At 45.7% G+C, this 26,884-nt stretch overlaps 1 protein-coding gene across 1 annotated transcript in view; it reads left to right on the top strand.

Annotated features, from left to right (window-relative positions):
* LOC107117559 (zona pellucida sperm-binding protein 3-like) overlaps positions 1 to 25,269 on the top strand; it is a 29,091-nt gene extending 3,822 nt beyond the window's left edge. The window contains exons 3-9 of the mRNA XM_015419697.1: positions 2,615 to 2,727; positions 4,475 to 4,578; positions 6,916 to 7,087; positions 9,493 to 9,601; positions 23,227 to 23,410; positions 23,727 to 23,936; positions 25,019 to 25,269. Of these exons, the coding sequence (XP_015275183.1) occupies positions 2,615 to 2,727; positions 4,475 to 4,578; positions 6,916 to 7,087; positions 9,493 to 9,601; positions 23,227 to 23,410; positions 23,727 to 23,936; positions 25,019 to 25,269 (1,143 nt within the window). The remainder of the gene's footprint in view (positions 1 to 2,614; positions 2,728 to 4,474; positions 4,579 to 6,915; positions 7,088 to 9,492; positions 9,602 to 23,226; positions 23,411 to 23,726; positions 23,937 to 25,018) is intronic.
* The last annotated feature ends 1,615 nt before the right edge of the window (positions 25,270 to 26,884 follow it).

Below are 26,884 nucleotides of genomic sequence, written 5' to 3'. Positions count from 1 at the left end.
CCTGCTCCTAGGCCCGCTGTTGTGTTCTACAGCAGCAGCCACCATTACCTATTTTTTTCAATCAGCAATTGACTATTTTTATAACAATCTGGGTATCAGGGTTTCTGAATTCTTTCTTTCTCCCTTTCTCTAGCCCCTTTCGTTGCAGAAATATGCCTTTCCCTCTTGTGTCTCAGTGATGCAAATGGGTGGGGAGGAGACTGGCCTTTTTAAAAATGAAAGCTGGGGATTCAGAGAACCTGATACACAGATAGTTATGATGATACTGAGTTGCTGGAAAAGGACCCCTAGTGGCAGAAGGACGAAGTGGCTGCCATAGGGATGGAGCAGGAAAAATGGTTTGCCACATGGGCGGGACTGGGAAAATCCAAACTTTACTATCCATATGGCAACCACCCAGGCTTTTCTACAGACTTTCACAAAAATTTACAGCAAAGCAGCATCGGAAAAGATCCAAGAAAAGTCAGGGAAAATTGGGAGGTGCATGAATGGTGCATGATGTTATGGGGAATTTTCCTAATAGCAAATCGGGGGCAAATAGTCTAGTTAAGTAAGTGACAGTGCTTTTCTCTAATGAAAATTGTTTTTGCAAAGATTACTTTGAATTTTGCTTTGATTTTGTTGGAAATTTGTGTTTTGCAAGGTCTAAAATTCAGTCATTGTAGGGTTAATGTGTTTACCTTGTGTGCTGTTGTTTAGACTGACCTGGAAGGGAACCTGGTAGAAAGCCAATGGAAAGAAAGCCCGGGAAACTGAAGCATATTTATCAACAATCATTGGTTAATGCATTAGGTGATTTCCTTCTAGGGTTCAAGAAGAAAGGAAGAATCTCCATTACTATCCATGTGTCTGTTGTTGCAAGCATGTAGTCTTAAGTGTTTGTTGGTTTTCCTGTGTCCCCTTCCCTTTAGAAATAAAGATTTTTACATAGAAAAAAAATGCCTCCTCTCCAGTGAACAAAGATTCATTCCAATCTCTGAATATTTAACTATTTGTACCAATTTTCCAACAGATTTGTACAACCAAATATATAGGGTTGCCAAGTCGTTTTGACTCACCGGCGGGGGAGTGTCGTTTCGATCCAGGAGCTTCATTGGGACGCGCGCGCCGCCAGAACGTCACAACCCCCCCCCCCCCCCCGAAGCTGCGTCACCAGAGGTGACGCATGACATACAGCACATTGGGGGCGTGGCCCAGATAGTCGGGGGGGAACCATATGGTTTCCCCCCCGACGATCTGGGCCACACCCCCAATGTGCTCTATGTCATGCGTCACCTCTAGTGACGCAGCTTCGGGGGGCGGAGTTCCCCCCGGGGCCCAATTCCGCCGTGGCGGAAATCGGGCCTCCAAAGTGGGGGTTTCCCCACCCCCCGCCCCCACTTGGCAGCCCTACAAATATATAAAGTTGATCACCTATTTATTGGATGTCATGTCTATGTGGGGGGAATGACACACACACACACAAGAATTACCTATTTCCTACTTTAAGACACATTTTCCAGCTTTCAGAAATACAGGAGATTTCCCCATGGGCTATCTGCCCTGTGTTCAGCGGTGTTGGAAAGTGGGGGTTTTCTTCCTGTTTCCCCACAGCATCATAGTGCATTCATGCACCTTCTGGTGTTTCCCTGGCATTTCTTTAGTCCTTCTCAAACTCCTTTGCTACTTAGTTTTGTAAAAGATTACAGTAAAGTCAAGATGGCTGCCATGCAGGACGATTGGACTTTTCCACTTATTTTCCGTCACCCTGTCCCCATGGAGGCCATTTCCTTCCACTCAGCAGCTTTGCAAAAAAAAAAATATATTAAATCTCATTATACCATTATAACAGGTTCTGTGAATTCCCAGTTTTCATTTTAAAAAGAGTCTAGCTCCTTACCTTGTGGAGATATAAGGGGAACGGAATATCTCTGCCACACAGCGGGAGCAGGTCTCCCTCCCTCTGCCTCTAGTCCTCTGCTGCTGCTGGGTGCGGCAGTGGGGAGAAGTGGGGTTTAGAAATGCCATTGTCACAATGCCTTTTCCAGTCACGTAACCAAAAGTGGCATCACATGTTGCTGTGATTCTCTAGAAACTGCCAAAAAGGAGTATAGTAGAACCATAGAGTTCTGGGGGACCACTGGAGCATAGTAGTGATGAGTGAGGCCATTTTCATTTCTGCAACTGGGAGTGTGGCATCATGCAATGCCCGGCCCGGCCCCCCAAAATATAAAAGGGGGATGGCTGTTGCTGGGTGACGAGGCTGGGAAACTGCTACGTGGCATCCCTGTTGCTGCTGCACTGTATTGGCTGCCATGCTGGCAATGGGGAAACCATACAAGCTTGTTCCCATGAGGACACCTCCATAGTCTTCCCAGGAACACTTGTTGTACTAAGTACAAAGCCCGAGGTTTGGGAAAGTGTTGTTGCTTGAGTAGACATCGAACCAAGGTGGGTCATAATGAGGTGGTCTTACGGATGTTTGGCTCTTCTGCCACTTCTTTCACACCTCATTGCTTGAAAGAAAAGCTAAAAGGTTGGAAGGGGTATTATGTTGTACACAATTCATTTCAGTTTGTTCTGAGAATTCTGCACCTCAAGGGCTTGAAAATGAGTGCTTTTATCTGCCTCTTAGCTTCATCCAAACAGTATGCATTATGGAAATATTCTTCACTACAAACCTTTAGCCACAAATGGTGTGATCCGGACCAGTCGCTTCTCCCATTCCATAGACTGTTTCTATCCCAGGTAAGTCCTGGTTTGAAAGGGTATATCCTGCTAGGTATATATGATGAACTATCCCAGTTGTAACTGTTTTTTTTCCTTAGACTACTTGTGGTTCTGATCCCTGATCTAGCCTCAGGTTTTCACAGATTCATCATATAAATCTACTTTAGAACCAGCTGTTCTTATCTATCAAAGGCACAGCAAAAAAGCTACAGTGCTACTTTCTCATACACTGGATCTATGAAGCTTAATCTGCACAAGACAGAAGTGCTACCGGTGAGCAGAAGGTCTGATCCAGGATTTAAAGTGTCACCGATTTTGGATGGGGTTTCCTTGAGAGAACAGGCCGGAAGTCTGGGGGTGCTCTTAGACCCGGCCGATTGCTGGATAAGCAGGTGGCAGCTGTGGCCTAGAGTGCCTCTTACCAGCTCTGACTGGTTAGCCAGCTGTGAAGGTCTGGCCACTGTGGGGCACAGGCTTGCCGGGGTCCTGCTGGTGTCAGGAGACCCCCCTACCATTAGTGGGTGCTTCTCGGTGTTATTCAGCCGGGCAGCGGTGGGGGGGGGAGCAGGAAAATGAATTAAAGTTGTGCTAATTTTTACCCATTATTATTTGTTTTATTAGGCTTTGTGTCAACCTTCTTGGTTATCTTGTTGGCCTTCAAAGTCTCAGATGGTTTGGCAGTCTGGGACCAACTACCTGCTTTGAGCCCCCCCCCCCCCCACGGCCGCCTTCTGAGGTTAGGTGGCTGGCAATCTGGGAGAGGGCCTACTTGGTAGTCGCACCAAAACTTTAGAGCCCTCTTCCCAGAGAGACACACAAGCGCGTCCCTTTCTGTTGCCACGTTCTGGCAGCAGATGAAGACCCTTTTTTTTGTTTCTTTTGGCATTCCCTTAGTGACACTTCCTTCCTGTGCCATGTTTCAATTGTTCTTAATGTATTTGTATGTATTTTAGCTCTGGCTTTAATTGTTTTAATGATGTTTCTTGTCGGTTTTAATGGTTTTTAAGATGTGATTTTATTATATATGTTTTAATTAGTAAACTGCCTCAGTGGCCCTTATGATGGCAGAAGGTTTTGTACAATAAAATGAAAATAACCAGAGGTCTAATTGCAAGTACTGTTCATGTGCCCCTAATATTCTGCAAAATAATTAGGGTTGCCAGACCCGGGTGGAGGCAGGGGTCCCCTGCCCAGTCCTACCCCCATCCACTGATCAGCTGACTGGCAGGGGAGGCCTTTTCTGGAGAAGGCTTAGGCCTTGTCTTTAGCATCACACAGGAAGTGATATGCCAGTGACATCCGGGTGACAAAAACTCTATGGTAGAAGCCGGTTTTACCGTAGAGCTTTTGCCCAAATACTAGAGCGTTGCCCTGACGTTGCTGGTGTGATGACATCACTTCTGGTGCAATGCCAGCCATGAAGCCTAGAGGTCTTCTCCTTTCTCCTGGTAAGTCCCCTTCCCCATACCCTGCTGGTTGCCAGGAGGGACCTGATAACCCTAGAAATAATTCTACAAAATGTTTTAATGGATAAATGATGCCAAGCAGCCAAGGGGTTGTGTCTTACTCCAGAGGTCCGATTACTAGCAAAAACTGTAGTCTAGTTAATTTGTTCATAATACCATATGAAGTGAACTAATATATCTAGAGCATAAACAATGTTAATGCTGTTAAAGGTGAAAATGTATAATACAATGAGCTGTTTGTATAAGAATATAACTTCTAGGCTACAAAAAATGCATTTTTGGCACTCTCTGTTTTCTAGGTCAGGGAATGTCTCTTCACTTGGAATTCAACCCACTTGGTTCCCCTTCAGTTCTACCCTGATGGACAGGCAGCGTCTTGATTTTGCCCTTGAAGTTTATGATAGTGAGTAGACCAATCAGCTGAAACCTGTAGTCCCTCATTGTAAAAAGCTAGCTATAGCAGTAAGATAACCTAGGAATCAGCTTGTATGACAACCTAGTCGTGTTCCCTCATTCAGATGCAGGATTTTCCCTCTGTTTTTTCTTCCTACGTGGCTGAGCAGCCCTTTTGTCTTTTTTCTTCTTTTGTGAAGGTTTATGGCTGTCCCACCCTGTCACAGTATTATAGTTTGATGCTGGCTCTTTAACTTAAACTTCTGAATATGGCTTTTTAAAAAAAAAAGAAAAAAAGAGGCTTTTTAAAGTCCAAAAACAAACAAAAATATTTTATTCAACATAGAGGGGAAAAGTTCAGGTGAAATCAGGGGTAAAATGTCTGATTTAATTCAGTAAGAACTCTGGGGTAACTTAGTATAGGCAGTTAATATATTTCAAGCAATTGAGAGTTTTAAAGCTTTTCACAGTGAGGAATTTCACATTACCCTTTTTAAGCCAGTTTGAAGTAGTTTTTTATCCGTTGTGGAGTAAACCGGTATAGGGCTGCCATTTCATACATGGCTTTCCCCTACCGGTAAACAGCTGGATCTGAAGCGGTTTGCCATTTCAGACTGCACTGCTTTCCCCCGCTTTTTCCTGCCGTTTTTCGCCCACGCGGGCAATCTCCGGCTTTTTTTTTTTTAAAAAAACATTCACTTTAGAGCGCTATAGCGCTATAACATAACACTCCAGGCATTCCAATGGGGTTGCTATAATGCTGTTTTGCTGTTGTGTTATAGCGCTATAGCACTCTAAAGCGACCCTTAAAAAAAAAGCCGGAGATCGCCCGCATGGGCGAAAAACGGCGGGAAAAAGTGTTTTGGATCCGGGAGAAGAAACTGAAGACTACTTGGAAGTGGTTTACAGGTAAAACAGTTCAGCCCCATTTCCTGAACAGGACAGAAGCATTTGTGTGTGAAAGTACAAATATATTCCGGTAGGGAACCGGTTCTAAAATGGTTCTGTCTGAAATGTCAGACCAGAAACCGTTTGGGAACCGTTCCTGAACTGGAATATATTGCCTGTCTGAAATTCCTCAGTGTCTTACAACCATTGAGATGGGAGGCTTTGGTTTCAATGTTTCCTAAACAGTATACTTTCTTGAGTTTAACTGACACTTTCCAGAAGGCAGAGATACACTACCAAGTGCCCAGATTCCTTCTCCAAACACACCAGATCAGGATCACTCCACTCTTCAGAGCTATCTCCCTTTCAACTGGGTAGGGTTTAATTTCGCTCTCTAGAAGATTTATCCCTTTTCCTGGCCCAAATCAGGGTCTTCACTGATCCACCCACTCCTCCCTGCCAACCTTCCCAGTTCTCTGTCAATGTTAAACATTCTTCAGTCAGAGCTAAACTCTTCTCAGTCAGGGCTTAACTCCAACTCAGTCAATACTAAACTGAATTCTCCTCAGCAATCAGTTCCCAAGTCTATCTGCTCAACTGATGCTAACCAATCAAATCCCTTTGTGCAGCCTGTTACTCAAGGCTCTATGGCTCTGTGAGGCATTAACCCTTCACAGTCTATTACATGTTTATATAGCACTTATGAGCTTTTAAAGTGCACAGTCATAGCTTGTTACTCTTGTGTTGCTGCTGATAGCTTATCCAGGAGTCTTGAATGGGTGTTAAAGGCTTGTTGCTCGTGGTGTGTACTCATTACCAAAGGAAGCTAGTTTTATGGGCCACTAAAATTCTGTGACAGTTGGTAACAGTAGGGCAGTCGTGTGTGCACTATATCATCAGAGGATGTCTAGGCTCTTTCAGGTGACATCTTTGGATGACTGAATGCATGCAGGGAGGGGAATTACCTCCTGGGCTGATGCCTCACACATTAATTTGGAGCTGAAATAGTACATATGCATGATGGGGCTCTTGGCATGATGAGGAACACTGGAAAAGCAGATGCTTCTGTTTTAGCCTTCAGTTTACCACGGGGGTTTGGGAGACTGTGCGATCCTGTTCTCCCTTCCCTCCATACACATAGTCACCCCTCCGGGGGCTTTTCTCAAACCACTTCCAGCTCTCAAAACATTGTGACTGAAGCTTTTATTGTAGACTAAGTAGGGTCTTGGAAATTACCAAGAAAATGCAGCTTGGCCACGGCATGCAAAACAGGGTTCCAGGGATGGGTTCCCAAACTAGCATCAGTAGACTCAGTCTTGTAGATTGTCATGAACGCCGTGGATCCTATTCAGATCCAGTCTGCTGACAGTCCTCAAACTCACAAGGAAATTTCTGCCTGTGTTCTGGAGAGCTGGGTTTAGCTATAACCATCAGACGTTTTGCCTCATCTGTCTTTCAGATACCTGGTCACACCCCATCTCCAACCCTCTTTACCATTTTGGGGACCTTATCAACATCCAAGCATCGGTTAGAAAGGGTAACCATGTACCCCTGAAGATATATGTAGATGAGTGTGTTGCCCGACCAAGTGCTGAGTCCTCTGTGAAATATGAAGTCATCACAAATCATGGGTGAGACATCAGCTGAAACCTGTAGTCCCTCATTGTAAAAAGCTAGCTATAGCAGTAAGATAACCATAGTTGGTTGCCAACTATGGTTTGGGAAATTCCTGGAGATTTGGAGATAAAGCCTAGGGAGGGCAGGATCTGGGGAGTAAAGGAACCTTAGCAGGATATAGTGGTGTAGAGTCTACCCTCCAGAGCAGCTATTTTCTCCAGGGGAACTGATCTCTATAGCCTAGGGATCAGTTGCAATTCCAGGAGATCTCTAGGCTCCACCTGAAGGTTGGCAACCTTACCAGGGACCAGTATTCCTTCTAAGCTGTGCTAGGGGGCACTGGCACACAAAGTTTTAGCTGGCTGTTCACAGGTTTCAGCTTCCTGCCCACAAGCCTTATTTCCCTCCATTGGAAACAATGGAAGATGGGGGCACCTCCTTCTACCTCAAAAAACAACCCCCGATATACCCATGGATCAATTCTCCATTATAGCCTGTGGGGCCCATTGACTATAATGGTCCCCATAAGCTATAATAGAGCAGGAAAAAATCAAAAAAAAATGCACACCCCTATTATGCTTTTCAGTGTGATCTAAACGGTGCCTTTATATCCCATGGAAAAGTGGGATATAAATATTTGAATAAAGAAGTAGTTTTGGCAAGTTGATAACATATACTCTCCCCATCCCTCGTAACCCCTCCCCCCCAAGGCTGGTTAGCTGAATCCCCCCCCCAATCTGGAATGTATATTGCCTTATTTATTGATCTGTCTTTAGATAGTTTTAATGCCAGTTTAAATTTAATTTAATTTAAATTACTTATTGTATGTTATTTTGTTGTAAGGGTGCTCTGAGCCCTACTTGTAAATAAACTTATTAAATAAATAAAAGCAACTTCCTACTTCTTAGGTTAGGCAGGGTTCTGACAGTGATTGTTTCACCTCTGTTATACTTGACCTGTAAATTTGTCATACTTCACTAAAAAAAAACCCCAAAGTAGACTGCAAGAGTGCCCCCCCCCAAAAAAATGCTGGTATGTTTCCTAAGGCTCAGTGCAAGGTGACAATCTGAGGCCAGGTCTACCAACATAGCAGAAAGGGTGGGTAGACCTGTTCTCCAGAGGCCCAGTCTATCAGTAAAGTAGACTGGGGTGGGTAGACCTGTTCTCCAGAGGCCAGGTCTACCAGTATAGTGGAAAGGGGCAGGTAGACCCATTCTCCAGAGGCCTGATCTACCCCCATAGAGGACAACATTTTTTGTAATGAAATTTGACTTGATTCTGTTTTCTCTTATAATGTTTAAATTATTCTTAAAATATAGTTTAAATATAGTTTAAAAGAATTCATTCTAAGATGTTTACAAGGTTATGGAAATTATCTTCTAAAAACTAATTTATGCGATAGTCAAATGTAGACTCACTCACAACTTTAATGCTACTTGATTTTTTTGCTCACGGGGTAGAATTTTTGCTCACAACACTGTGGAGCTTAGAGGGAACATTGCCAGGTACTGATTGCAGAAGGTAAGGTAAGGGCCTTCTCTAGCTTCTAAGGATGTCTGGCAACAGCAAGCGAACAGTAGCTTGGCCCTAACCAGATACAAATGTGGCACTGTCAGAATCATCTCCTATATTTCCTTTCAAAAAACAATAGTAAACCTGAGGGCAGGGGGGCTTTGTCTCCAGACTGATGTGAGCTGCTTTGGGAGATAACTGTTTGCAAAGCAGAATATTGGATTTACTATCTTAGAAGTTTTATAGTGATCGTGTGGTGAAGAAAACAATATTAATGTACACCAAAATTAATATGGTCAGTCCATAGACATGCAAAAATAAATCCACAAGAACTTTGTACAGTGCGCTCAATATTTCTTTAACAAAAATCGTGAAGTTATGAATATGAAAATACAAAAGTAATAATAATACATTCAAATTATAGATTCAGGTACATTAAGATAGAAGGTGACAACAATGGGACGGTAGTCTCCAGAATGCAGTGCCGTTTCGACAGACGTCTTCTTCTAACCAATAGTCTATAAGCCAAAAAATAGTATATATATGCAATTTTTCATATATTATCAAGTAAGGCTTTGTACTAATTTCATGTTATTTCATTGTACAATTACCAAGATGTAAGCATTGTTGTTTCTATATATATTATACTATTTTTTGGCTTATAGACTATTGGTTAGAAGAAGACGTCTGTCGAAACGGCACTGCATTCCGGAGACTACCGTCCCGTTGTTGTCACCTTCTATCTTTATGTACCTGAATCTATAATTTGAATGTATTATTATTACTTTTGTATTTTCATATTCATAACTTCACGATTTGAGCGCACTGTACACAGTTCTTGTGGATTCATTTTTGCATGAAAAAAACAATATGCCATATTCACATAGTCTTTCTACCCATCCTGCAGGTGCCTCATTGACGGGCAGCACAGCCGCTCTCACTTCCTTGCCACTCAAGCAACTGAAACTCTCCGCTTCCAGCTGGATACCTTCACCTTCATTGAAGCCTCCAACCAGGTGGATATGAGGGGTGGAGAGAAATAGGAATTGAGTCTCAAATGTGGGACTTGTATACCTCTCTCACTAGTGCAAGTCATGTATGTCACTGCTAGAACACTGTTGGGGAGTTACATACACTGGAAGTGATAACACTAGTCGTATCATGGCAATATCCCTTTTTAGTTGTTACATTTTCAGTAGTTCTACCACACATATCAGGACAACAAGCAACATGCAATCATTTCAATACACACTGTGATCTTTCACTGTACTCTTTAATTGTGTGACGAGAGGGTGTCTTCTCGATACCCTGTGACATGTAGGGTCCCTCGGGGGGCTATCCTCTCCCCGATGTTATTCAACATCTACATGCACCCCCTCACCCAGCTGGCACGGAGTTTTAGGCTGGGTTGCCATCAGTACACTGATGACACCCAGCTGTACCTGCTGATGAACGGACAGCTGGACACCACCCCAGGTAATCTGGCCAAAGGTCTGGAGGCTGTGGTGGGATGGCTGAAGCAGAGTTGGCTGAGATTAAATCCATTAAAGACAGAGGCTCTTTGGCTGGCTGGGGGGGGGGACTCAGAATTGTGGTATCAGCTCCCAGCTCTTGACCATATGCCCCTAACACCGGGGCAGACTGTCAAGAGCCTGGGTGTGGTCCTGGATGCCTCCTTGTCAATGGAAGCCCAGGTCACAAATGTTGCCAGGCTGGCATTTTACCAACTAGGTCAGGTTAGGTACCTGTCTTGCCCCGATCTAGCCACGGTAATCCATGCAACAGTCACCTCTAGACTTGATTACTGTAATTCGCTCAACACAGGGCTGCCCTTGAGGCTGACCTGGAAGTTATAGCTTGTCCAGAATGTAGCAGCTTGGGTCCTCATGGGGACACCGGTAACAGCACACATACGACCTGTGCTCCACCAGCTGCACTGGCTCCAAGTTGAGTACTTGGTCAGGTTCAAGGACCTTTAAGGCCCTGAATGGTCAGGGATAGGGTTGCCAAGTGGTTTTTGAGCCACAGCGGGGGACTCCCGGCTGGCGGCTGGAGTGCGCGCGCACATCACCCAGAAGTGACGTGATGATGCCAGGCACGCTGGGGGCGGGGGCACGACCATCTGAGGGAAAACCATAGAGTTTTCCCTCGGATGACCGTGGCCTCGCCCCCAGCGTGCCCGGTGTGGTCGCGTCACTTCCGGGTGACATGCACGTCGGGGTGGGGTTCCCCCCGGGGCCCGATCCGGCGGTGGGAAACGGGCCTCTGGGGCGGGGGGTTCCCTGCCTCCTGGGGGGACTTGACAAGCCTAGTCAGGGACCAGTGTATCTGTGGGCCCCCCTCTCCTGGTATGTGCCCCAGAGAGCATTATGCTCAAGCTATCAACATCTATTAGAAGCCCCTGGCCCAAAGAGTGTCCAACTATCCTCACCCATAACCAGGGCCTTTAGGCCCTGGCGCAAGCTTGGTGGAATTCTCAGCCTACCAACTTCAGGGTCCTGCGGGATCTGATGCAATCCCACAGGGCCTGTTAGGCAGAGATGTTCTGCCAAGCACGTGGTTGAAGACAGCAATGGTTTTGATATGAATGGTATTTTAATATCAATGGGTTTAACATCTAACTATCGATCATCTATCACTGCTCCTATAGCAATAGCCTTGAGCAGAAAATAAAAGTATAAAATAATGCCTTACTTAGTGTTATTCTTCTGTTGTTTAATTATTTTGTTGCTTAATTATATAAATTTTGCCACAGAGAGAATAACAAAATCAGTAACCACGTCAGCAGTGCCCTCCTACTGTCAGATGCCTCAGTGGGCATTTCCCTTTTTTCTAAGTAAAGAAGTCATTCAACTAGCTCTCAGCTCATAAAATATAGGGCACATTTCATAATCATATGTTCAATTGTTTCAGTTTTATCATGTGATCATCTACATGTTCGATTTGAATGTAGCACTTTTTTATATCTACCCTCCAAAACCACTGATGGAACGGCATTCATTCTTGCCAGAGTAAAAACTTTGGTATTGTCAAACAATAAAAATATTTTGGCAGTTGCATCGGGAGCGGTATAAACACATGAGATGCCGAACATACTCTATGGGCCCTGACAGATGTACTATCAGTATCGAGTTTCTTTACACACATTTTAATTAACCTAGTTATTTCTGTGGTCTCTGTAGTCTTTACCATATCATTTATTATTCCTAAACATTTCGTTTTCTTTTCCAGTAGATTATCCCGATGGCTAATATGCGCATCTGCCTGTACAAGTCCGAGTAGAGTAGGCCTGCCTCAGATTTTAAGATTGTAACTTTCAAGAGGAATGCTTTCATCCATGCCTTAGCCTCCATTGACTGTTCACCAAGTTCAGCTCTCAGTGCTATGCCTGAAACATCCAGGAGTAGCCAATAAGCGTCGAAAGAAATCATACTAAATATGGCTCATTCTCTCAATGACAGTGTCAATCCAGATTTCTGCACCATATAAAAAATACCTTTAAAGCCAAGGGGACAAATTCACCTCCTGCTGTATAAAAATATTTTACAATCGTCTTCCCCAACTTTCAAGGCAGCATTTCTCACCAGGTCCAAGTGTGGTTTCCATGTAAGAAGTGCATTGAAATTAATTCCCAAGTATTTAAATTGATTAACTTGTTCCATAGATTGACCTGCTATATTCCAATTAAAATTCTTCTCTCTTATCTTTTTACTAAATACTAAAACCTTAGATTTTGCTACATTAATAGACAGACCTTCATGATTACATTAGTCCTCAAAATTTTAATCAGTTTACAAAGCCCCACAACTGATCTGGACATTGTCTGCATATAAAAGAATCAGATTCTTGCATTTGGATAAATATGGGAGATAGAAATCATTCCTCAAAAGGCAAGGTCTGAGATTATTAATATATAAATTGAACAACAGGAGTGCAAGAATACATCCCTGTTTTATGCCTTTGTGCAAGGAGAGTACCCCAGATAACTGGCCCAGCTTCCCGCACATGACCTGGGCGGGGGTTTCCCAGCTATATAGCTGTTGTATTAAATAAAGGAGACGAGATTCAGTGCCATACTTCTTCAGCTTTACCCATAATTGGGGCCTGGAGATTGTATCAAATGCTGATTTAAGATCCATAAAGGCAACTGCCAATATACCTTCCAGAGCTCATGTTTTATCTACTAGGTATTGGAGTGTATGACAATGATCAATTGTACTTGCTCCTTTCCTGAAGCCAGCCTGTTCAATCCCAAGAATATTATTTTCTTTGACCCAGGATTTAAGCTTCCCAAAGAGCATTGCAGCATAAAGTTTTCCTATGGTGGACAACAAGCTTATTGGACGAAAATCTTTGGATCCATCGGGTCCCCCCTTTTATAAATCACATTACGCCAAACTTCGGGTATATTTCCCATCTTATTTATATCTGTAAAAACTAAGGCCAGAATCTGTACCCACCAGTTTGGGTCAATTTTAAACAGTTCCGTTGGTATTAGGTCAGGGCCCTTTCCCCCCCTTTTTTTTGTTGCTTATTCAAGATCTTAATTTCACTGGTCGACACCAGGGGGCATTCTTTCGTATCTGGTGGCAGTTTTGGTCTACCATCCGGGATATCTCCCTTTATTTGTGAAAATAGTAGTAAAAAAGGCTTCCCAGACAGCTGCCAGAATGTGGCAAGGTACAGGGAACCTTGTATTTAATCCTTTTGCTATTAAAGTCCAGAGTTTGTCATTTTTTGTTTTTATGGCCCAGAATAAACGTTCCCATTCATTTTTCTGAGCCTCAGTCTCATGTTCTGCTCTATTCCTCCTTGTCTGGGGTGAGGTCTCCAAGTTCGTTAAGAGAGATGACTTCTCTTTCTAGTAGTATGACTGTACAGGGAGCACCTGATATCTTTTAAGATATCTCTGCATAGAAAATATCAAAGTTGGAATCCAGGGGTAATAGAAATGAGGCCTAATTCTATCGCCTCTTAGAAATCCCAGGATATGCTCCACAAATTTTAAATCAATAGAAGACAGGAGGGCTGGCATGATGTGTTCCATGGGGTCGTGAAGAGTTGGACTCGACTGTGCAACTGAACAACAACAATTTATGTAACAAATAAGAAAGATGTTCTCGGGCGTCCCATTTACTCAACCAATTTATCGCCACCCTTTATAGGGGAGGATGTTCAACACTACTTTGTTACATTCAAGTGTCAGGGGGTGTGAACACAGATCCAGGTTTGATACGAATTTCAAATGGCCTTCCTTTTGCTTTTCCATGTTAGGCATTCCACTCTTCTCTTCCTTGCCCTTAGGCTGATATAGCATCCCATCATTTTGTTTGCATGGCTTTTGTGTTTTCATTGGAAGTTTTTATAGTAAGAAACTCCTCTATCTTACTCTGCTTAGAAGGGGGTAGGTTTTCATCAAGGGCGCGCAACCTTTTCCTTCCCATTGTTAATATCAATCTAATAAGGCTTAATCAGTGTTACTAGATAGATAGCTGGAATCAATTTAATAGAGATTTTAACTCCTTCACCTTCTCCAAACCCCTCACCATCTTCATTGCTCTCCTCTGGATATGTTCCAGCTTGTCTATATCCTTCTTAAATTGTGATGCCCAAAACTGAACACAATACTCTAGGTGAGGTCTAACCAGAGCAGAATAAAGTGGTACCATCACATCTTGTGATCTGGACACTATACTTCTGTTGATACAGCCCAAAATTGCATTTGCCTTTTTAGCAACCGCATCACACTGCTGATTCATGTTCAGTGTATGATCTACTAAGACCCCTAGATCCTTTTCGCACATACTACTGCCAAGACAAGTCTCCCCCAACCTATAATTATGCATTTGATTTTTCCTACCTAAATGCAGAACTTTACATTTATCCCCATTGAAATTCATTAAATTTCTTTTAGCCCAGTTTTGCAGCCTGTCAGGATCATCCTGTATCCTGACTCTGTCTTCTACCATATTTGCTACCCCTCCCAATTTAGTATCATCTGCAAATTTAATAAGCGTTCCCTCTATCCTTTCATCCAAATCATTGATAAAGATGTTGAACAAAACAGGTCCCAGGACAGATCCTTGAGGCACTCTACTTGTCACTCCTCTCCAAGAAGATGAGGAACCATTCACAAGCACTCTTTGGGTATGATCTGTCAACCAGTTACAAATCCACTAACAGCCATAGGATCCAAACCACATTTTTCCAATTTGTCAACAAGTATATTATGTGGAACTTTATCATGCCAAACACTTGACGCAGCCAAGGCTGCTTACAAGACCCAGGCAGACAAGGGTAGGGTGGTGGGGTTTGATCTGAAACCTGGGGATCTTGTGTATGTCTCGACCAAGAACATTAAGATGCTGCGGCCTAGCAGAAAATTGGGATGGAAGTTCATAGGTCCATTCAAAGTGCGTAAAGTCATAAATGATGTGGCAGTTGATGTTGTTTTGCCTAAGAATTTACGTGCCTTGCATTCTGTCTTTCACATGAGTCTATTGAAGAAGGATCCTGGACCGTCTCCTTGGAGACCAGAGACTACTCCTCCTCCGCCTGTCATATTGGAAGGGGATGAACATTTTGAAATAGCTGATATCCTTGATTGTAAAGTGAAACGTGGTAAACTCTGGTACCTTATCGAATGGGTTGATTTCGGTCCCCAGCACCGCGAATGGGTGGAAGAAGGGGATATTCGGGCCCCTTACCTGATCCGTAGTTTCCACAGAAGGTTCCCGGACAAACCGGGAGGTCTCCCGCCCAGCCCGGGAGGTCTCCCGCCCAGGCCGGGAGGTGTGTTGTAAGTGTATTTTAAGGGGGGCAGTATGTCAGCAAGCTGCCATTCTGTTTTCTGTGACTTCTGTGTACATATCCTTTCCCTGTTACACCCGGCTTGGCTTCTATCATCCTGCTCCTGCTTTGGAATGCAAAAGATAACTGCTGGAGGTTGTGTGGGGGAGAAGATGCTGTAATGCTTGCCTATTGATTTTCCCAGGACTACTGCACCTGTGTTTTGTCTGATGTTCTGCCTGGTTCCCATGTACTGGGCGCGCAACCGTTTCCTTAGCCCGCCAGCGGGAAAGATATTCATTGGATCTGTATCTGTTTGAAGTTCCTTTATTATGCTTGACCTAACTGTGTATCCCCAGTTCTAACAAAGAACGTGTTTGAGTATGTCTTCAACGCTTTGAAATAAATTTTGCTTTTCTTTAAAACGTGGATTTATTCTCGATGCTTGGGGATCCAACATATTGTTAGAACTCCCTTTTCCTATCGTTCCGAATCTGACAAGATCATGAGCGGAATTGAGGGAAATCTACCTAACACGGAGGGGGACTCGGGATCGGTCCCACAAACCTCCGCGTCTTTGGTGTTCACGACTGCAGCCTCGATGGAGGGTGCCGTGGGGGGAACGATTCCCCGCCTGCCTGCACATCTGTCTTGGCCGCCTCCGACCCCTTCGCAATGGGGTCCGCGGAAGACTCACCAGCAGGATGATTGGACTATGTACAACACCCAAGGCACCCGTGAGGTGTACTCCCGTCGGGGGAGCGGATTACGTGAGAGTCTGTTTGACAAGGGATTGTTCCCGGAACCTGGGTCTACCTCGGAGAAGGGGAGCCCCAAGCAGGACCTCGAGGAGTGGATGTTCGAGCCGTCGGGACCGCGTGGTCACGCAGAAGATGAGGAGGGCACCGGAGCCTTCCAAACGGAAGAGGACTACGACCCACCCCCGGATTATCGCCCTCGGGACCCCATCCCGGAGGAAACTACCGGGGAACGTCTAGCAGAACTGGAAGACTCGGTGAGAGACTTAATGCGGGCATTCCAGGATGTGATGGAAGGCCTGCCGGGAATGTTGGACGTTAGAATGGCCAATTTCCTGGACGCACACGCCGCGCAGTTGCAAGTTGCTCCTGCACCGGGATTTCCCGCGCCGCCGATGCCTGCTCAGCCGCTGCAAGCACCGGGAGTTCCCGCGCAGCAGGTACCTGTCCAGCAGCCGGTGAGACCGCCTCCGCCAGTGCCTGCGCAGCCGCCGATGCCAGGGGGTCCGCCGGTGCCGGGTCTGCCGCCGCCGCTGAGGCCAATACCAGCAGGGCCACCGGTTGTACCGGGTTTCCCTCCCAGGGGAGCTCCGGGGCAGCTGGGCCCGTTGGTGAGGCCTCCACGACCCAGACCCAAGGATCTGCTGGAGGCTACCTTCGACGGCAACCCGGATGAACTCGCTTTCTTCACGGTGAGGGTGCATAAATTCGTAGAAGAGAGTCGACACCTGTTCCGAAATGAAGCTGGTCTCATTGATGTCATCTCGGCAAGACTGAAAGGAGACGCCGCCACATGGTATGTTGGACTGCACAACGACCGCGGTCCGGAACTTTTGAATTTGCGAGCATTCATGTGGGCGCTGAGGGCGAGATTCGAAGATGTCAACGCGAGTCAAAGAGCTAAAGCGTTCCTCCGGACCTACCGCCAGAACAAGAAGTCGGTTCGCGAGTACACTCTGGAATTCCACAAGCAAGCAGCTAAGCTCCGAGACTACCCTGATCATATATTGGCTGAGATGTATCGCTTGGGTCTCAACGCAGAAATCCGAGAAACGGTTCTGAAAACTGTCAACCCTGTCTCCCTGATGGCCTGGACCCAAGAAGCTGAAAATGCAGAAGACCGGCTCACCACCATCAAACTCGACCTGGCTGCTACGACCAACAGACCCGCCGCTGTCGGTGCCTCTAAACCCAAGACTCAACGCCTGTCGGAATCGGCAAGGGAACTACGGATGAAGATGGGGCTCTGTCTCAAGTGCGGGGAGAAGGGGCATTTCGCTGTGGATTGTGGCAGCCGTCAAGTCAAAGACAAGCCGCCTACCCCAAGCCCGAAGACACCGCTGTCGGGGAAGAAGGGGATGGCTAAACCGCGTTTCTCCAAAGCTCTGCAGGCAGCCCAAGGTTCGGGGGAAAATGAACCGGCTGCCGCCGAGTCCGAAGAAGAGCTGGTGGCTGAAACGGCGGAAAACGACAACGGCCTGTTGTGAGAGGCGCAAAACGACAAGGCCATTCTAATGCTGCGCCCAAGGTGGTGAGAGAAACCCCTTCCCTATTTTTCGTGACTGTCTCCTTAATGAATCCGCTCCTAGGAACCCACGTTAGGGTAAGAGCGTTGATTGATTCTGGGTGTGGGAGGGATCTCATCAGCCCTAGAGTGTTAGTTGCACTGGAAGCGGGGATAGTCCCCTTGAAGTCCCCCATCATTTTTACTCAGATGGATGGGGCACCCATGGAACCTTGTACGCACGAGACTATGGCTTTGCGGTTGGGGGCGGGAGATCATTGGGAATCCAGGTCCTTCATTGTCACCCCTAAATCGCAGTTCGACTTAGTACTGGGGAGTCCCTGGTTGTTTACCCATGACCCTTACATCTTGTGGGAAGAAGGGGTTGTCAAATTTGTGTCGGCTAAGTGTGTGGATCACTGCTGGGTGGATTCGTGGGGGGACCAGCCGACCACACAGTTCCCCTGCGGCACTTTGCAACCGGAAGAGTTAGCTTCTTTGCCTCGAGAGTATAGAGACTTGGCAAAGGTGTTTGGCGAAGAGGAAGCTAACGAATTGCCCCCTCATCGCTCGACTGACTGTGCTATTGAACTTTTGCCTGACTGTAAATTACCCAAAGGTAAAATTTATGCGATGGGGCCGGCTGAAAAAGTCGAACTGCGGAACTTTATTGATAAAAACCTAGCCCGAGGTTTCATTCGCCCGGCTTCCTCCCCTTTCGCCGCGCCTGTACTTTTCCGAAAGAAGAAGGACGGGGGGCTTAGGTTGTGCACTGACTATAGGGGTTTGAACGCTGTTTCTTTGTCCAATGCTTACCCCCTCCCATTAATTAAGGACTTGGTAGCTGAGGCCACCAAGGGCAAGATCTTCTCGAAACTTGACCTCCGGGATGCATATTTCCGTGTGCGCATCCGGGAGGGGGATGAAAGTAAGACTGCATTTAATACCCCTTTGGGGCAGTTTGAGTACCTCGTTATGCCCTTCGGCCTTCAAGGGGCTCCGGGGGTCTTCATGAACCTAATCAATGAGGTCCTACATGAGTTTCTATTCAAAGGAGTGGTCCTTTACCTTGATGATGTGTTGCTGTACTCTCAGGACCTCCAGTCGCATATTAAATTGGTGCGCCAGGTCCTTAAGCGACTTTATGAACACCACTTGTTTGCTAAGCTGTCAAAATGTGAATTCCACAAGACATGCATTGACTTTTTGGGATACCGCATCTCTGGGGGGAAGGTTGAAATGGACCCTGCTAAAATTCAGGCAGTGCTTGACTGGGAGCCCCCCAGGACCCGCAAACAATTGCAAATGTTCCTCGGATTTGCCAATTTTTACAGAAATTTCATCCAGAATTTCGCGCAAATTGCCCTTCCCCTGACTGAGTTGCTAAAGACCAAAGGGAAGGGTTTTGATGCTACGAAACCTGGCGCCCCGCTTAAATGGTCCCCTGCTTGCGCAGAGGCTTTTGAGAAACTTAAACTGATGTTCACCTCCGAGCCGGTGCTGGCGCGCCCTGATGAATCTAAGAAGTTTATTGTCCAAACTGATGCCTCGGATGTGGCTATGGGGGCCGCTATTTTGCAAGAAGGGGAAGATGGTCGGTTACATCCCCTGGCATTTGTGTCTAAAAAGTTTTCTGATGCCGAACGAAACTGGGGGATTTGGGAAAAGGAGGCGTCAGCGATCCGGCTGGCTCTCTCCACTTGGAGGCAGTGGCTGGAGGGGGCGCAACTGCCGTTTGAAGTCTGGACTGATCATAAGAATCTGGAGATGCTGAAATCCCCCCGTTCTCTCAACGCTAAGCAACTTCGTTGGGCGGACTTCTTCGCTAAGTTTCGATTCACACTTCGTCATTTCCCGGGGGCGGCTAATTCCCTGGCTGACGCGCTTTCACGCCTCCCACAACATGACAGTCAGCGTGAGATCATCATGGACTCTGTTTTTTCCCCCTCCCATCTGGGGGGGGCCGTAGTCACCCGGGCGCAGGCGCGAACGATTCCACACTCTGATGAGACTTCGCCTTCCCTGTTCCCTGTGGGAGGGGGGGCCTGGGTCCAGAAATATCTTTCTGCTTTTACTGCTGAGGATGATGCCTCCCTTAAGACATTACCTGATTGTGTCCGTAGCCCTGAAGGTCTGATTTATTCTGGAGACAAATTGTATGTGCCTATTTCGATGAGGAGGGAGGTGATGGAGTCTGCTCACGGTTCGAAACTGGCAGGGCATTGGAGTTTCGTTAAATCTTTGCAACTCATCCGCAGGCAATTCTGGTGGCCACAAATGCGCAAAGACCTCTTGATGTTTGTTAGGTCCTGCCAAACCTGTGCCTTAACTAAACCCAGGATGGGCAAGCCTCCTGGTTTACTGCAGCCACTTCCTACTCCGTCGAGACCATGGGAAGTGGTGTCCATGGACTTTATTACTGACCTCCCTGCGAGCAAAGGGAACACTGTTATTTGGGTGGTTGTTGATTTGTTTTCTAAGCAAGCTCATTTTGTGCCTTTTCCTTCCTTGCCTACAGCTCAGAGGTTGGCGAAATCGTTTATGTCCCACGTGGTGAAAATTCATCAATTACCTGCTAAGTTAATTTCTGACAGGGGGACCCAATTTGTTTCTAAATTTTGGAGGGAACTTCTTTCCATTTTAGGGGTCGAACAAGGGCTCAGCAGCGCGTATCATCCCGAAACTGACGGACAAACGGAAAGGGTTAATCAGACTCTGGAACAATACCTGCGTTGTTTTACTAATTATCAACAGAATGATTGGTGTGAATTATTGCCTCTTGCTGAATATTGTTATAACAATACGGTCCATAGCTCCACAGGCATGTCTCCTTATAAAGCTGTATCTGGTTACGACAGTCCCCCCCTCCCTTTCTTGGAGGGGATGGGCCAACGTCCTGTGGGGGATGCTGATACATGGTGTATGTCCTTGCAAAAAGCATGGCCGCTGCTATGCCAAACACTTGACGCAGCCAAGGCTGCTTACAAGACCCAGGCAGACAAGGGTAGGGTGGTGGGGTTTGATCTGAAACCTGGGGATCTTGTGTATGTCTCGACCAAGAACATTAAGATGCTGCGGCCTAGCAGAAAATTGGGATGGAAGTTCATTGGTCCGTTCAAAGTGCGTAAAGTCATAAATGATGTGGCAGTTGATGTTGTTTTGCCTAAGAATTTACGTGCCTTGCATTCTGTCTTTCACATGAGTCTATTGAAGAAGGATCCTGGACCGTCTCCTTGGAGACCAGAGACTACTCCTCCTCCGCCTGTCATATTGGAAGGGGATGAACATTTTGAAATTGCTGATATCCTTGATTGTAAAGTGAAACGTGGTAAACTCTGGTACCTTATCGAATGGGTTGATTTCGGTCCCCAGCACCGCGAATGGGTGGAAGAAGGGGATATTCGGGCCCCTTACCTGATCCGTAGTTTCCACAGAAGGTTCCCGGACAAACCGGGAGGTCTCCCGCCCAGCCCGGGAGGTCTCCCGCCCAGGCCGGGAGGTGTGTTGTAAGTGTATTTTAAGGGGGGCAGTATGTCAGCAAGCTGCCATTCTGTTTTCTGTGACCTCTGTGTACATATCCTTTCCCTGTTACACCCGGCTTGGCTTCTATCATCCTGCTCCTGCTTTGGAATGCAAAAGATAACTGCTGGAGGTTGTGTGGGGGAGAAGATGCTGTAATGCTTGCCTATTGATTTTCCCAGGACTACTGCACCTGTGTTTTGTCTGATGTTCTGCCTGGTTCTCATGTACTGGGCGCGCAACCGTTTCCTTAGCCCGCCAGCGGGAAAGATATTCATTGGATCTGTATCTGTTTGAAGTTCCTTTATTATGCTTGACCTAACTGTGTATCCCCAGTTCTAACAAAGAACGTGTTTGAGTATGTCTTCAACGCTTTGAAATAAATTTTGCTTTTCTTTAAAACGTGGATTTATTCTCGATGCTTGGGGATCCAACACAAGAGAAGACTGAGGAAAAGTAGGAATTGAGCAGGAATTGAGAGTCTTGTTTCTCTCAGCCAGGAACCGGAACTCTGGGTTTAACATCAATGGTCTAATGGTTAACAGTTGCCAACAGATATTTGGTTCACTAACTGCTTTCACCCCTCCCCCCTGCTGTTAGGATTGTATTGCGGTGCCATGTGGGCATTAAATATTTATAGAATTGTATTTTTAGACTATTTAATGATTTTATATATTTTTTTATAGGAATTTGTTGTACACCGCCCTGAGCCTGCTTGTGAGGAGGGTGGTATAAAAGCCTAGTATAATAAATAAATAATGAATTTAAGCAGCCTGAATAGCCCTTAACTATCCTGATTTCATCAGAGCTTGGAAACTAAGCAGGGTAGACCACCGTTAATACTTGGATGGAAGAGCAGTAAGAAAGACCAGGGTTGCTGGGCAAAGGAAAGCAATGGGAAACTATCTCTGCTCATCTCTTGCCTAGAAAATCTCATGGTCTTGGGGTTGCCATGTGTCAGTTGTGACTTGACAACACACAATTTTTTATAATGTATTATTTCTGAACACTCCCTGCTCAGTTCTCTTAACTAATCTTTGTAAGGATCATAGTTAAACACAATTTTAAAAAGAATGTGTGTTAAGTATGACACTTAACTCGGAGGAACAGTTCAACAAGTGATTTCAGCTTTATTTCAGTGATAACAGCATGAAGGCTCAGCCTTGTAGGTGCTAGACCAGCTAGACAACTTCCATAGGCAAAACGGCAACTTATATACAATTCTGACTGAGATAGCCACACCTACAATGTTGCACAACAACCAATCACATTAGGTTTGTTACATCCAATCACGATCGTTACATAACGTCCAATCAAACCCATTCCCTCCAGAATACACACCATTGGTCAGTATTTACAATCCGCATAATGAGCTATGGTAGATCAAGCTTTTACCATTATGTCTCTCAAGACATAACAATGTGGAACAAGCTGCACAGTAAAATACTTGTCCTCCTCTGAATAGTGTGTGAAGAACACCAAACTATTTCTTAAACTATGATGCCTGCTTTCTACCTACTCCCAGGTAGAGGAACTTGTATCACCACAGAGTCCGTTTTTAACTATTTAGAACGCATATCAGTTTTTTGGGTCTTGGTGCTCCTTTATCTTTCACTCTATATTCCAATGGAACTGACTTTGGTCAGGCCAAAGAAAGTGAAGTTGCTGGTTTGCCTTGCTTTTCTCTTTTGTGTTGAGTGCTAGCTTAACAGAAGTATTATTTGAGGCACTCATTGGCTGGTTGGTCTTGAAGACAATGATTATTTTGGAATTGTAAGTACATGGAGAGAACTAGATCTGACACATTGTCAGATAAACAACACTGAGTAGGTGACTAAAAGCCATCCTACTGCTAGACTTTCAAGCAGGCTATAGTATAGGAGCCCTATAAGTAGACCTCTTTCCCCAAAGGCCTTGAATTTAGCAAATGATCAGTGTAGGGTGTAGTCATGTGTCATAATTTCATGGCCATTGGGTGAGTGTGCACCTATGCCAATATGTTGCATTAATATCAGTCATTCCCCTCCCTAAATGCTTGATACTAAATATACGGTCTAATCTGCTTCCTTAGATCTACCTCATATGCCACTTGAAGGCTGTGTCCACTGACTCCACAGACCATCGCAACAAGGCATGTTCCTATGACCACACGACTGCCGTTTGGAACTCTCATGAAGGCAAGGACTGTTCCTGCTGTGCTTCACCTACCGGCTGTGGAAGCAAGAGGAGGAAAAGGGGACAGCGGCAGAGGAAAGGTAACATTTTCTCTCCATAAAACAGCTTGTAGAGAAGCCTTTAGGCTTGTGGATACTTGCTGAACCTTTAGTTGAGAAGTAAAACTCTTGTCGACTGAATTTGGCACATGAACTGGGACTATTACTAGCCTCACTGGCTCCTTGAGCTTTCACTTCCTGTAAAAAAAAAAAAACAAGTCAACAATGTTGTATAGTTGGAGAGGACTTTTCTTGATTATTGTATTGGTGAATTGTACAGTGAGTGAATGTGGAGAATATTGTGCAAGCAAGCGGTGTTGGGAGAGCACTGAATTAGCAAGCTGCTATTTCCTTGCAGGCCTGTTTGGAGCAGACCTCAAGTTTGGCCCTATCACACTGGAAGCACAGCAGGTGAACTCCTCTATGATGTATACTTCCAGCACCTTTGAGCTGATGGATGTAGCAGAACTGCTCTCAACAGACAAGACTCCTCATGCTACCGTGTTGCCTCATAACCAGTTTGTGAATACAATCGTGAGGGGGGAAGTGATTGAAGATGCTTCCTCAGGTGAGAGTTCAACATTTTCACATGTTTGGCAATAAAGAACAGTTTTGTTGATGTGGATTCTGTGGCCAGGAGTGAGGCCTATAAAGGACCACACCAGCTGATAAGTTGAGGGCAACAGTGTAGGATTTACCCTTGACAGAGCTTCAAGGCCTTAGTGGGAAAATAGTGATCCCAAAGTTTGCATTACTGCATGCTAAGAGTATTCAAGTTTTTCAGGATGGATGACCAACTAATTGTAGATTTAAGCTTCCTTTTTGTCAGTCTGGTAACTTGTAAAATACAGAAATTTGGAACATTTTTGAAGGCTATACATCAACAGTAGGTAGACTGACTATAAGATAGGTGACAAAATTAGTTTTGGGGACTAATTTTTGGTGGGCTGACATTAAGCAACTGAAGTCTTGTAACGGACTAAGAGCTCAGTTGCCAGCCCCATTGTATACATGCATTAGCAAAGCTATAGTCATGACTCCTTCTGTCTAACTGTTTTAAAGACTGTGTTGCCTTTAATTGTGGCAAGAGTCTTTCCATCAAATGGACAAAATAAAACATTCATCATTCTTTTGGTTAAAAACTCTACATTCTTTTAGCAACCTTGAGTTGCCTTCCTTAGCACTGAAATAAGATGGTATATAAAATGTGAGATTTCTCCCAGTTTATAGCCCTGAAACAGAAACCAAGTTCCTGGTGCAAGGCTGATAGTGAGTCTGTGGCTTAGGAGGGATGTGAAAAAGTCGAACTTGTGATAACGGTTCGGCTTGCTTTTGAGCCAGGCCTCTATTCCGAAACCTGCATTCAGTAACAAGATGGATCTGTGGGACTGAAGTAGCTGCCCTTCTGAGCATCTCCAGAGGGGGCTGGCAATAACTCATTCTTTCCATTAGGGGTGAAGTGAAGGATTTCTGCATTTGAGTTTGGTATCTAGGAAGTCCTCACTTTATAGACTTTCTTAGAGGCTTGACAAATCTTGGGAAGTTTAAAGAGTTCTGTGCTGTGAGTCTGCTGGATAGCATAAAATCCAACCATCTTGCATCTGCTTCATTCAGCAACTGCTTTTGACTTGATTTATTTTTGTTCCACAGATTTACACCTCCCCTTCTCTACAACTACCCTGGTCATAGCAATTGCTTGCTCTTTCATTATATTTGTGTCCATCCTGGGCTGTTATTTCTCTAGTCGATGGGCCCATAGAGGATATCACATGGAGGTTGTTGGTGCAGCCCTGGGAGAGTCTGGTGCTGTAGCTATGGTGCCTGCTGCTGTGGGAGCATCTGGTGCTGCCGCTAGAAAACCTGGTATGATAGCAGCTGCAGCTGAATCTGTAATGTGTTAACAAATAAATACTGGTGACAGAGAAGAATGTGCGTGTGTGCACCTTTTATTGCAAAGGGAGCTCTGTTTGTTGAAGGGCTTGAAGAATCGGGGGGGCAGGCTCTGTGGCTGCAACAGACTTTTGGGTATGTTTATATATTCTGAAAAAACTGTAACAATCTCTCACGCTTTACATAGAATGCTGAGCATCAAGCATTGTGTACATATGCATGCCCTACAGATCACGAAAGGCTTTGAAGGAGCTTATGGCTGTGACTGTGTGCCTCTTTCCTTCCTGCCTTCACCAATGCAACATCTAGCTTGGGTTGCTTCATTATTGCTGCTCCACAGCTCAGGTTTGCACAAGACCTTCTGTCATGGGCAAAAGCTAGAAAAGCTCTCTAATGGCTGCCACCACTCTGGTATGGGTCTCCTCCGGAGGGCCCAGAGCACCCACCCTACCCCTTTAGACTTTAGCTTTAGTCATCTCCTGTCAGGAACTTTAGGCAGGTAATCCACACACCCAGGCTTCATAGGAAGATAGGTGTTTATTATGGTAACGCAGAACTAAAGTGCATGTACACAGCCTGTGTTAAGAATGACCTGTAATAAGATGGCCACTAACTTATAGATCTTTCATAAGTGGGAGGGGGGGTATGCATTTGTAGTTGAAACCGCATTCAGCCCTCAGAAACTGCAAATCCCCATCTTTTTTCCTCCGGAACAAGACTGGGGCTGCAAAGGGGGAGGAAGCGGGTATGATAAAACCGTGCACCAAATTCTTATTGATGAATTTGCACAATTCCACTTTCTCCATCGGGCTCATGGCATACAACTTCCCTTTTGGTAATTTGGCCTCAGGAAGCAGTTCAGTGGCACAGTCATAATGTATTTGAGGGGGCAACTCGTCAGCCTCCTCCTCTTCAAAGACCTGTGATAGCAGGGGTCATTTCGTAGAAAAAGAGCTAGGGGAACTCATTAGCATAACTCATTAGCATATGCCACACCCCCTGACATCAGGGGCCTGGCGGTGGACTTGCAAGGCCAGTGGGAGTGCGAGGAAGCCCCGCCAAGGTGGGGAGAGGCGGGGAGGAAGCAACTTACCCTCCCTCTTCTCCTGCCTCCTCCTGGCTGAATGAGGGCCAGAAGCGGGGCGGCCGGGGCTTCGTCATGTGCCCCGCCCCCCTACACCTCACCCGGGGGAACTGCGTTCCCCCACGATCCCCCCCGAAATGACCTCTGCGTGATAGATCCCAGTATTCCACTGGGATGGCCTCCAGCTCCTCAGCAGCCAAACAGGCTTGGAGGGGTTCGTTAGGAGGTCTTCCCCCCCAAGAGTCTTCCCAGACATGTGAGGAACATTTCGGAGAGATAAAGTTCATTAGCCCCTCGTCCCAGAGTATGTACGAGTCATGGGTGTGTAACCACGGGCTTCCCAGCACCATGGGAAAACAGGCAGCTGCCGTGATGATAAAGAGACGGTGCTCCCAATGGGACCCTACCCCCATCCTTAACGGCACAGTGTCGTATTTGCAAGGTTCTTTCATAGCAGACCCATCCATTTGGGTGAATACAATACGATCCGCTAATCAAACAACCTTAGCCCCCAGCCCCGTAATCAATGAGGGGTTAATCAG

This window comes from Gekko japonicus, unplaced genomic scaffold, assembly GCF_001447785.1.
Source record: "Gekko japonicus isolate JY-2015 unplaced genomic scaffold, Gekko_japonicus_V1.1 scaffold1660, whole genome shotgun sequence".
NCBI lineage: Eukaryota > Metazoa > Chordata > Lepidosauria > Squamata > Gekkonidae > Gekko > Gekko japonicus.
This window is presented reverse-complemented; position numbering and strand designations above follow the sequence as displayed.